At 38.2% G+C, this 12,877-nt stretch overlaps 1 protein-coding gene across 1 annotated transcript in view; it reads right to left on the bottom strand.

Annotated features, from left to right (window-relative positions):
- The window catches only part of armc2 (armadillo repeat containing 2), a 48,560-nt gene that overhangs the window by 19,010 nt on the left and 16,673 nt on the right, over positions 1 to 12,877 (bottom strand). The window contains exons 7-10 of the mRNA XM_007892890.2: positions 8,767 to 8,874; positions 7,119 to 7,294; positions 6,106 to 6,208; positions 4,137 to 4,360 (exon numbers count right to left, since the gene is read on the bottom strand). Coding sequence (XP_007891081.2) covers positions 4,137 to 4,360; positions 6,106 to 6,208; positions 7,119 to 7,294; positions 8,767 to 8,874 — 611 coding nt within the window. The remainder of the gene's footprint in view (positions 1 to 4,136; positions 4,361 to 6,105; positions 6,209 to 7,118; positions 7,295 to 8,766; positions 8,875 to 12,877) is intronic.

Genomic DNA, 12,877 nt, shown 5'->3' with positions numbered 1-12,877 from the left:
AGGCATCGTCGAAAAGAAAAGTCTTCAGCAGACACCTGAAAATAGGAAGAGAGGGAGTGAGATGAAGGGAGTGAGGAAAGCAGTTCCAGAGCCTCAGGGCATAGTGGCTGAAGGCATGGCCACCGAGGGTGGAGCAGAGGACTTGGGGGATGAGGAGGAGGCCAAACCCGGAGGAACAAAGGCAACGGGTAGTGTTTTGAGGGGAGAGGAGGTCAGAGAGGTAGGGGGGTGCAGAGGAGTGCAGGGACTTGAATACAAGGGTGAGGATCTTGAAATCGATCCTCTCTGGGACAGGCAGTCAGTGCAGTCTGGTGAGGACTGGGGTGATCGGGGAGTGGAGTTTGGTGCGGGTGAGAATGCGGGCGGTAGAGTTTTGAATGATTTGGATTTTATGGATGGTAGTGGATGGGAGACCGGCGAGGAGGGCATTTGAATAGTCCAGCCGAGAGGTGACAAAGGCATGGACCAGGGTTTCAGCGGCTTTTGGGTTATATAATTGAGTTATGTAATCTTATAACTCAATGGAAAGAGAGCTAACAACTGAACCAAGGTGATACCTAAGTCTCAGGACACAAGTTTATACCTGTGATTTTATTCATAACAAGCTTGTGATCATGCACTTTCTACAGGAAAGGAAATCATAAGAATATTGACTCAAATAAGGGTAATTTGTTTTACATATTAGTTCTGGGTATCCTAGTGCTCCCCATTGCATCTATTAAATACACTAAATCCTTCTCATCTCAAGTATTTATTTCAGTGTATATATAGATTTTATTTTAAGGTCCTTATTTTTAAGGCTATCATTACAGTTTACAAAAAAATTCCAAAGTAAAAAAAAACTCAAATTTAAATTGATGCCACGTTCAGTTGACGCAGTCAAAGTGTTCCAAAAACTTGCAGTAAACAAAGGCAAACTGAAGTATGACATTTGAAAAGCGTGAAAAGTGTTTACATGACTGCAGATGCAAAAGACTGCACTAAATATAAACATGGTACACCACACAATGGTATGCTACAAGTTTACATCTGACATTTCCCCCACTCGGAACATCAACACCTTTTAAGAACAGCATTATATGGGATTGCAATTAACATGCAGTTACAGGCAAGTTCACATAGAAAGGTGGCAATTGGCAGGATTATAGCAGCCGATTCAAAGGTTTTACTTTAAAATGTTTTTAAACGAGTTGTTACACAGCAGGAGCACCATCTGCTGTTTTTTTCAAGCAAAACTGAAACTCTTCGACCATCTTTATTTATCTAAGCTGGACCATAACATTGAAGCCATTATCATGGTTTATTATTAATTATCTTAATATACTTACATTTGATATACAGCACCTTTCACATTGGGAGGATGTCTCAAAATGTTTCATAGGACATAATAGGGCTCCCAGACACTACCCATTGTGATGGGCGCTATATAAATGCGAGCTGTTGTTGTTAAAGATGAAGTTCTTGGGTATTTTTTCAGTAGGTGAATATTAGTTACTTATGGATTTCGACTGAAGGAGCAAGAATTCATTTATTTTAGCAGAGTGATAACATTTTGGAATGCACTGCCCCAGAAAAAAATGTGGATGAGAATTTAAGGAATTCAAGAAGCAGATACTTGGGAAGCAGAAATCGTAAGAGAACAAGTGCAATTGAAAGGGAGTAAATTTAGGACAAATCTGCGGAATAATTTCATACAAGATAGAACCTGTCATTTTAGGCAGAAGAAGCTTACTGCAAATTAAAATCCTGTATAAATGAACACTATTCTAATGTAAACAACAATAATAATAATCCTTGTATTTGATATATCGCCTTATCATATTGTTGAATAGCAACTGGTGTCAATGCATTATTGATTGCAAAAAAGAGAAATACTTTACTTTGACCATCTTAAATGTTGTTGATCCCAACAAGCTAAAATAGAATTAGGCTGACACTATGAACTGAAACTATGAATCTATCAACTATTTGCAACATCACTCATATCTGGTATCGGCCGATTCGTTTCAGAAGATTAAAAAAGAAAATTGGAATGCATACAACAAAGAGTATAGCAACATTTCAATAACATATTACACAACATATTCACCTAGACATTAAAAATAACTAATATCATCACCAGTACAAGCAGTACTAAACTAAAAACATTTAATCAGCAAGACAGAGGCGTCATCACAAAATACAGACTTGTAATGGACACCTAGAAATCCAATAATTTTCTATACACTCACCTGGAAAGAAACATGTAAGTGTTGCAATATCAGCGCCAAACTATTTTGCCAATTTTTACTGAACTTATGAGTAAACTTTAGATGATTCATTAGGACTAATGGAAAGAATGTGAATTCTTGCCTCAACTGTCCAACCACTAGCATTTCAAATTGATAGAGTGATGATCTCTCTTAGTAATTCTATCCAGCTCCACAAAGTATGTTTCCAATTTTATGTTTCTCTTTCCAATGCTGTGAATGTCCAGCACTTCTCTATTTTGGATAATAAAACTATTGAACTCTCCAAGGTACCTTTGAATCAAAACTAAATGTTCTTGCACCAAATAATAGGTAATTGTTTAACCTTTATTGAAATTTTAGATTGAGTGACATTAGTCAAATACTACAAAAAAGTACTTGCTCAAAATTGAAAACTGAACGTAAGAGTTTGTTTTAAACAAAATAGCTGAATCAAACAGACACTATTTTCAGTTTTCAGTGTTGGCCACAATGTGAAAAATTCCCATAGCATAACATAAATAAAATAATAATCCTTGCATTTGATACAGTGTTTTTCACGTCTCCTAGACTTCTCAAAGCGCTTCACAGAATATACTGTAAAATAATTGATAGTATATTTTGTGGGCGAAATGCGGCAGCTGATTGTGCACAGCAGTGTCCCACAAACAGTCGTGGATTGAGTGACCAAATTATTATTGTTTTTTTTTCCTGAGGGATTATTATCTGGCATGTGGAGTAAGGAAACTTGCCTAAGGTTTCGCCCAGCAGGGAATTGAACCCAGGTATCTCACTTGTGAGTGCTCTAACCACTGAGCTATAGGACTCCTATAGTATAGGTAAGGTTCTAATAGTATATGTAATTATGCCTCAATTATATAGCTGGAAGCAACTTGAAATTGTTTTAAACAGTAAAGCGATTTGGAGGACACCATTTATAATTCCCACTCCAAAACTGCACGTGACAGGGGCTGAACAGAGTTCTAAGTTTGTACAGCTAAGCACATATGCAAAACCAGTGTCAATCCCGCATTAGTTTCTTTTAATGTTATTAGAGAACTAGTCCACTGTAGTTTTTGAGGGTTTCGATTTTAGTGATCAATTTGCACTCCCTGCATTTACACTGCCACGCTATTAGCAGGCAGATTCACTATCTCAAGGTTCCTTTGGCCCTTCATGTAATTTTCTCAAGAGTGAAAAAAAATGTTATACAAGAGCTTTGCAACATGTTCTCAGTTTGTTCTGGAACATTTAGCAGTATGCTCTTTGTAGCAATTATAGTCAAACCTATTCAAGTAATCAGCTCTGTTCAGCTACGGGTCACCCCACCCTGTTAATAATCACACTGGAACAGCCTACTCGAACACCAATGAAACCTTACTCAGAGGGCAGCCTTGTATAAAGGCCACTTTGGCCCAAGTTCCTTGAGTTGTTTGACTATATATGAAAAAGAAACAGGTTTGAAAAGTTTTACTGTAGTTTACTGTACTATTCCAAACACTTGTCTCGATCTTTAGTTAAACATTATCAAATGCAGCATACCCAGTTTTTCCAATCATCCCATAAATATGTTAAACAGACAACAGTACGTTACTAGAAGCATTACAAAACGAGCGTTCACGAGTGCCACATGCCCATAAGTTAGTAAAGCTTTGAACACAAGTAACTACACATTCATCATGGTTCAAATGTAAAAGAGGGTCAACCTAGAAAATGAAAGTAGACAATGTTAAGACAATAACTGATCATAGATGTCATAAGAGGATATGGAATATTTTTGATGATTTTTAATAAAACAAATGAAGTGTGAAGCATGTGCTAAAGATTGTGGCGGATTTATATTATGAAATATATTGGTACTAGCTATAAAATACATATAAATAATGAGCTTATTACAATGATACTAACCTGGACCAATAAATGTCCTGAGCTGGAGAAATATGTGTCACTTTCTTTGTTGGCATCATTGATCTGCTTTGTCAATTGTACCAAAGTCTCAACTAAACCTTTATTGAGCAGGTTCTTGAGCAAAGCCATATTCCCAGAAAGGAATTTAATTGTTCCCATACAATATAAAAGAGCATCAATGTTGCCAAGTGGGTCTGGGCCACTGAAGACATCCAGCAAACAATCTGCAAACAATATACTCTTTTAGAAAGACATTTACTTCAAACAGCAAAATTATCAAATTTTAGGAATTTAATAACTTATCCCTGCTTCCTATTCATATTTAATTTGTTGTCAAAGTTTCAATAAACATTCTACAGGTATCTGCATTTTCTAAATCTATCTAATCTGCAACCTCTGTAGTTAGAAAAAGTGTATATATGTATTTATTATTCTGAAAATTTTTATTATAAGAATTTCTACTCACAAAAATATTGCATGTGAGACCATTTAAAAAGCACCACTTTATAATTAGAACTTAACATCTTGCCAGTGATTACAAACCAACAATTGTGGATGCATTAATTTAGTCCCCAACTACTAGTGGTATGTTTGGTCGGCACAGTCCTCTTCAATTAAGCCTCTACTCCAATTCTATGATATGAGACTGTTAGCATACATATCACATATCCACAGAAAATACCAGTAATAGTCCACAGAATCTCATTATATTATTAACTGATTACATGGACCATTGCAAGCAAGAGGGAGTTAGAGATCTCTCACATGAAGAAAATTATCCATTATTAGGTGAGTGTTCTATTTAACACGTAGATACATATTGCTCTTAGTACCAGCAGATGGCATTGCAATATGGCAAAATACTATTTTGCACTTGTGAATTATATAATTAATATGAATAATCCTTGCATTCGAAATGTCTCAAGAGCCAAGGTACAAATAGTTGCTGTTACAGTGAAGTGACTGAATTTGTAGGTGAACCTGGAAGCCAATTTGAACACAAACAGCCATGAAGTGAATATAACAACAACAAAATTAAATTTGTAAAGCGCCTTTCACATTGGGAGGACGTCCTAAGGTGCTGAACAGTCGGGGTTCAGGACCCAAGCGTGGGGAGGCAGGGCTGGGTTGAAGGAGAGCAGAGATGTAGGAGCGGTTGTTGGCACGGTCGAAAAAGAGGGCGACGAGGAGTTTCTGTAGCCTCGGCCTTGCTGACATTCAGTTGTAGAAAGTTGGTTCTCATCCAGGGCTTGATGTCTGACAGACAGTCTGCCAGGATATCAGTTGCCCTGGAATCAAGGGTGGAGGCAGAGAGATAGAGTTGGGTGTCATCCGCATACATGTGGAAGTTTGCAGATCATGTCACCAAGGTCACCAAGGAGGGGACCGAGGACAAAAATAATCAATTGTTGGTGAGGAATTATTGGCCAAGGCATTGGAGAAACCTACCTATTTTTGAATGGTGTCGTGGGATCTTTAAGGTTCACCTGAACAAGCAGACTGGGCTTGGTTTAATATCTATCTGAAGATGGCACCTCTGACAATGCAGGCAGCCCCAGCATTGACCAGACTCGCTTGACTAGACTAAGACAAGGTCCTAGTGGGTCTTAAACCCACAACTCTCTGATCCAGAGGCAAGAGTGCTATGAACTAAGCTAGGCTAACACCTGCAGTGGACAAAATGTCTACCGTGTTTGCCTGCAAAATGTACAGTCACTACACATTACAGTGTATCCTATGAAGTACTTTGAGACATCCTTCTGACGTGAAAAGTGCTATATCAAATGGAGGATAGAAAACCAGAACCCACATTGTTAGGCAAAATCCAACACAATTAACAGGACCCAAGATTTTGTAAACGTGTTACTAATCTAACATGTAATAGTATTGGGAGATTACATAATATTGTGTAGTTATTCAAGACACCTATTTTGATTGCTTTTGGAATTCAAATAGGAATACCACTTACCCAAAATACCATCATTTTGGAACAACGAGTCATTGTTTTCAGTCCTGCTAACTTTGAACATCAATTTACAGACATTAAGCAGATTTTTGCCACTGACTTTAAGCTAGAAAACAAACCACCAAAATTAGACATAATACAAAAATGACATTATTGTCCAACTATAACATATCAGATCTACCATTTTAATGCAATCAGTATTTATGGCACAGGAGGAGATCATTTACCCACTGTGTGAGGGTTGATACATGCTTTTCGAACTGGAGCTTTCTACTTTAAACTCCTGTTTCGACATTTCCTTTAATATTCATGTCTTTCAGCATTTTAAAGACCTGGATCATGTTCAGCATACACAGAGCTAAGACTGCTAAAACTCAGTTCATAACAAAACCCTTATAAACAAAGAGTGAACACTCATTATTAGCTTAAGGGCAATTTAACTTTAACATTTTTATTTATAATTTGATCACAACTCAATCTCATCAGAATGTAAGCACAGTGAAATTAGGAGATATGGGGAAAGAGGAGGCAATTTTTGTGAGAGTTTTTAAAGACAATGATATGTTGAAGAGGGTTCAGAGAAGGGTGACAAGGATGTTTCGGAGAGTAAGGGCTACAAATTATGAGAAATTTACAACAGCAAGAAGATTACATTTGTATAGCGCCTTTCACGTTGGGAGGACATCCCAAGGTGCTGGACAGCTAAACTGGAGAAGAGCAAATGGGGTGAAACATAATCCAGTTCTTTCAATTGCTGAGCAGTATCAATTATGAAGGTATAAGAAAGCACCTAAACAAAGGACAAATTTAAAATGAGCAAGACCCAAAAAAACTCAAGATTAGAAAGATTTATCCCCCATATAATCAGAATGTCTGAAAAAAATTACATCAAGAAGAGACATACCGAAAACATTAGCTTAGTTTTCTATAGCAGAAGCCAATTGAACTACTGGAAATTTCCAGCCTTTTATTCTATTCAGATTTACCATGTTTGCAGTTTATCTTTTTCAACTTACAGATAGTATGAGTTTAGCTAGTTGAAGTGAGAGTTGATCTGAGCCAATATCCACCAGTTTGTAGAGAGTTTTCAGAAGGATCCCTCTCCTCTTACACATCTTTCCCAGCATATTTCCCTCCTCCAGAGTACAATGGAGCAAGTAGCACGTTTTGCAGAGTTGTTCTACATCAATGTCTAATCAAAATAAGATAAGCGATTGACATTTTGCACGTGTTCAATTCTTGTTTCATTTCACTCTTCATACTTTATAGTTTTGATGCTAATCAAGGAAAATATTTAATTCCAAAGAGCAACCTGTATTTTATATCAAAATCATTTTACTTAGCATGGTGAATTTGACAATATCACCTATATTCAATTACTAAATATTGACTATCCCGCAAGCTCGCAGCCATAAAATAAATTAAGACAAGAGGTTCCCTAAAACACTTTTACATTTAAAAAAAAACACACAACTGTAGGTGATAATGAATTTTGGTCCACCTAATTTACTTCCTCCTCTCATGAAATAAATTACCCATTTTACCCTTTCTACTAGGGCATGATTCCACACGCAATCAGTACTCTTGGCCATGTGGTCATTATTCATGTGTGAGCCTTGACATGGAGTGTAAGCAGGCGATCTGACAGCAGAGAGCTTCAAAACCAAGTCCAATCCTATCCTCACCTGACAGCCTTAAACATGCATCTTGAGCATGGGTTTAACTGTTTGAACACTTGTCTTTCATGCAAGATATGAATAAGTTTCATACATCCTAATAATAATTTAATATTAATCAATGCATTTGATATAGTGCCTTAGTTACCAGGATGGCACCTCCAACAAAGAAGCACAACACTACACTGAAGTGTCAGCCTAAACTATGATTTCAAAGCTCCAATTACATGGGGATTGAACCCACAACCTTTTGACTCAGAAACAAGAGTTATACCAACTGAGCTAGGCTGACACCTGCTTAACAAGTGCCTAACATCCCAGATTAATATTGGACAGAGATTAATCTCAATATTTTGAGATATTTCCTAATTAAAATTGAAAGTTCAAACGCAGCTTCCTTTATCTCTTTCTTAGGAAGCCTCCTAAGTATAGTGGCAGTATTTGAACTCTTTGGGGACAAAATTGTATCAATCCACTATGTTTCTGATCTCCTTTCCTTATGCCTCCTTTGTTTACCCCACACACTTCAAAATCCCCTTTCCTGCCTCTCCAAAGTACCTTCAATCCATTTTTAAGCATCCCAATATACCACCCAATCACCTCATACATAATCCATGTACCTCCAGGTGTTCCTGCTCAGCCCTCTACCACATGCTTAAAATACATGCTGTTATAATACAGTGCTTACAGTGAAGCACAGATCCAGAGAAACAGTGAAATGCTGGGCTCTCTCACACGATCAAACTGGTCTATTTTTCATGATACGTATAATGCGCAAGAGCAGCCAATAACTTGTTGGAAAGTATTTGAGCATCATTTTAAGCCTCCACGCAAAGAAAAATTCACTATGTGGCAAAATCACTGGAGAGAGACAGCATCTGACTATTCCATGAACTATTCTATTAATAGCCATTGACTAATGACTTACAAATAAAAAATGCAGTACTTTGAATGAAAAAGCTGAAGGGATAAAATAAAATCTACCCACCACTGCTTAATGGCTCGAGTTCACGAAGTATAGGCTGAATCTTTGTATCCCAGTAAAGAGTTTCTTCTTCAGTTTCTCGTTCACATGTCCTTGATCCACTACTTGACCCTACACCAAAGTCATATGAATAGGGGGATTTAATTTCATTCATAGCATTCAATTTAGATTTTCCATTTTATCTTACCTTTAGCACTTTTCAGTGCAAATTAATAAATAATGAATAATAAAAAACACACATCAATTTGACTGCATTCCAAAGACTTTCAAGTAGTTTGCAAATACAGTTTAAAATGAATAATCAAATCATGGGAAAATATTTTGGAAAATATTTTCCACAATAAAAACTGATTATTTTACACCCTCACAGTACACTACATTAGTAGGCAATTCACTATTCACATACTTCATGGTTTTGTTCAAGACGTACTTCTTCGATTGTACCTATATCCACTTCCCCCTTCCCTTCTCTCTTGCTCAACATCCAACCCCATCACTGTACACAGCATTCCTAGATGCTATCTTGCATAAAGGTTGCTATATAATTGCAGGCTGTGGCTTTTGTTTGCTATTTGTTTGAAAGCATCTTCAACAAAAAAAAATTGTTAAAAAATCAGGTTTGGAAAACCACTTGTGCCCTTTATTGTAACAGTGGTCATTTGTTTATCACATCTGTGAAGAAGACCCAACTTCCCTGCTATGTTGCTGCTTATAAACGGAGGCTAAAATCATGCTTGACACAAAATTTTCTTCTGTTTCCATCTAGTATCCTCTGACTTGATTTCCATAACAGTTCAATAAATAATTAATAAAATAATTTCAGAGCTTTGGGACCTCCTCCCGACATGAAAGGTGCTTTATATATGCAATTTGCTGTTGAAGTTAGATTGAAGTTACACATTCAGAGGAGATATGCAAAATACACTATCATGTCAAAACATTGTAACAAGTATTATACCACAAAATGCATTGACAGACAAAGTGTATATCAGTGGTCTACAAACTTTTTAGGAGTAGGATCTACTTTTAGATTTCAATAGATCCAAAGATTTACACCAGAATGGTCCAACCTTTTAGCTGCTGAGGGGCGGATGCTCTATTTGAGAAACATCCACAAACCACATTAGCAATATTTTCGTGTTTGACTTCCAGAAAAATAGCAATATTTACAGTTTATTTACATTTTAAGTTGGAGTTGAGCCATGATCCATTATAGGGTGCCAAAAAAGTTGTGATCCATTACAATGTCTAATAAGTCTTAAAGAAATTATAATTGTTTTTGGATAATAGGGTATCACGACTTTTTGGTCACCCTATAGAATGGTGGAACAGGTTCAAGGGACTGAATGGCCCCTCAGGTTCCTATATGGAGTCCTGTAGCTCAGTGGTGAGAGCACTCCCCTTGCAAACGAGACACCTGGGTTCAATTCCAGGCAGGGCGAAACCTTGGGAAAGTTTCCTTACTCCACATACCTAATAATAATCCCTACAAAACAATAATAAATTGGTCATTTTCAATCCGCAACTGTTTGTGGGACACTGAGGCGCAATTGGCTGCCGCGTTTTGCCCACAAATATACAGTCAATCACTTTACAGTATGTTCTGTGAAGCGCTTTGAGATGTCTAGAAGAAGTGAAAAGCGCTATATCAAATGCAAGTATTATTATAGATACAGCGCCTTTTTCACGTTGGAAGGATGTCTCAAAGCGCTCGACATTGCCAGCTGGGCACCCAAAATGGGATGGGAACTGAGGGAGGTGGGGAGGGGGAAAAATGACTAAAAATGTGGTCAAAAGGTCAGGTCTTGACATACCTTGAAAAAAATGAGGAAGGGAGTGAGTCGGAGGGACTCCGGGAATGGAGCTCCAGAGAGTGGAGACAAAATGATGATAGTAGGGCAGATGGAGTGGCAGGATATGAAGCAAGCCGGTGCTTGCTAGGCAAAGGGAATGCTGGGTCAGGAGATCGCAGAGGTAGAGTGGTGAAGGGAGATGAAGGCCATAGAGGAGTTTCTCACTGGGGAAAGAGGGAGTTTTCTGTGAGGAAACTGCACAGCATGTGTCCTCAGCACCTCCTGCGCTGGCCGAGGAGGCTCCAATCGTCTGTCGTGACAGTGAACCACGAAACGCTACCTTCACTCGCACCTCCGTCCCCCCCCACCCCACACCCCACCAACTCTCTCTCACATGTCTTAACTCTGTTATGTCGTGGAGACAGGAACTGCGGACTGCCCAGACTATTGATGTTTAGGGATCTGAACTCCACTGATTTGGCAATATAGCCCAGCATCCTGTTTACCTTGTTTATTGTAAATAGGAGTAGGGAATAAAGTTGTATGGGGAAAGGGATTTGGAATGGTAGATGCTAATATGGAGTATAAATGGATTAGTTGGGCTGACCAGCACAATTGCGTGATGTAACATTCTATGTAAATCTGAATCAGTAGCACCTATGAAGTTTACAAACTGGAGATTCCAGCAATAAAATAGTTTGTAGTATGTTTATGATACACTCACAATTTTTCACAAGAATTAAAAAAATCTAATAAGGTACAGCTTTCTGAAAATTTACACAATGATAAACAACAACAATAAAATTATATTTGTAAAATGCCTTTCACGTCGGGAGGATGACCCAAGGCGCTGGACAGAATTATGGACCCGAGCTGGGGGTTGGGGTGGGGGAGGGTGGAGGGCAGGGGGGAGGCAGGGAGATGGAAAGCACGGTCGAAGAGGAGGGTCTTGAGATAGGTCTTAAAGGTGGCAAGGGAGGTGGCGAGGCGGAGGGACTGCGGTTTGGAGTTCCAGCGGGTGGAGGCAGAGTGGAGGAAGGCCCGTCCGCCAATAGTGGGGCAAGCGAGGCGGGGGGACGTGAAGCAGGCTGGAGCCCACTGAGCAGAGGGAGCGAACAGGATGTAGGGGGTTAGGAGTTTGCAGAGGTAGGGGGGAGCAAGACAATGAAGGGCTTTGAAGTTGACCAAGAATAAAGTTTAAATTTAGGTGGCAAATGGTGTGAACTACACTGCTAGGACGTTGCAGAATTTCACGCTCGCACTGCTTTTGCATGTTTGATTCAGGAAATGGCTTGTTAATAATCAGTCTTGGTTGATTGGCTGCTTTTTTTGGCACATCACTGTTGGAGCCTTAGCAACACTAACAATTCAGGCTGCGCTGCACATGGAACTAGTTACATGCTTTCTTTGTGAAAATCTTAAGTACCTTACTCCGATACTCGATACTCGGGTACATGATTATTTATATAAACATTCAATGGGTGGAATTTGTTTCAAGTTTCATCCGGTTTCTGAAGTGTTCATTTAAATCTTATGAAAAAGTCATCACTTGAAAGGCTACATGAAAGATTCTATTTTGAAGCAATTGTAATTAATCATTAAGATTACCAAGGGAACTTTGAACATAGATTTTTTTTGTAACAGAAAATTAACAAACGAAAGAGTGATCTTATAGCATTAACATTTAGCTCGAGCCACAACCAACTTCATTTTAGTGAGGCCTGCGAGGATGAAACACTGTTTCAATATTCTGCAGCTATTCTCATTAATTTCATAATAGTTGCACATAAACTCCAAATTATAAACAAGTCTTTCACAGAAATAATCATTCAAAAGCATTCAGATTAGTCATGCATCTTTAAGGTACTGGGCAAGTTCTTTAATGTGTTTTTTTGGGGGACACTTCATTTCTGAACCTGCAGTGTTGCCATTTTACTTGAATATTTAATCTCCTAATTTATTTGTATTAGCCAACCACTACAGTGTTTACTAATCTTATGCTCTACTTCCATTTATTATACAGGAAATGTTTGAAAACCTATAAATTGCAAAGATTAATAGTCATCTTTATGATTTTGAGATTTAAAGCTAGGCCTTTGGGAGGACAACAAAATCATAGCTCAATTTCAGCAGTAATTTATCACTAACCAAAGCCTCAAAATTCTCTATTTACACCTTACCCACCCCTTCCAATAAAAGTGCAATATTAGTTAGGTGACACTGTTCAACTCCTAGGCACTTCTGTATATGGGAGGTGCGAAGGAAAAGAGACCAACATAACAAAAGAACAAGGCATCTAGACCACTCTCAGGGATTTCTTG

The sequence above is a fragment of the Callorhinchus milii genome, unplaced genomic scaffold, assembly GCF_018977255.1.
Source record: "Callorhinchus milii isolate IMCB2004 unplaced genomic scaffold, IMCB_Cmil_1.0 Scaffold3, whole genome shotgun sequence".
NCBI classification, from domain to species: Eukaryota; Metazoa; Chordata; class Chondrichthyes; order Chimaeriformes; family Callorhinchidae; genus Callorhinchus; species Callorhinchus milii.
This window is presented reverse-complemented; position numbering and strand designations above follow the sequence as displayed.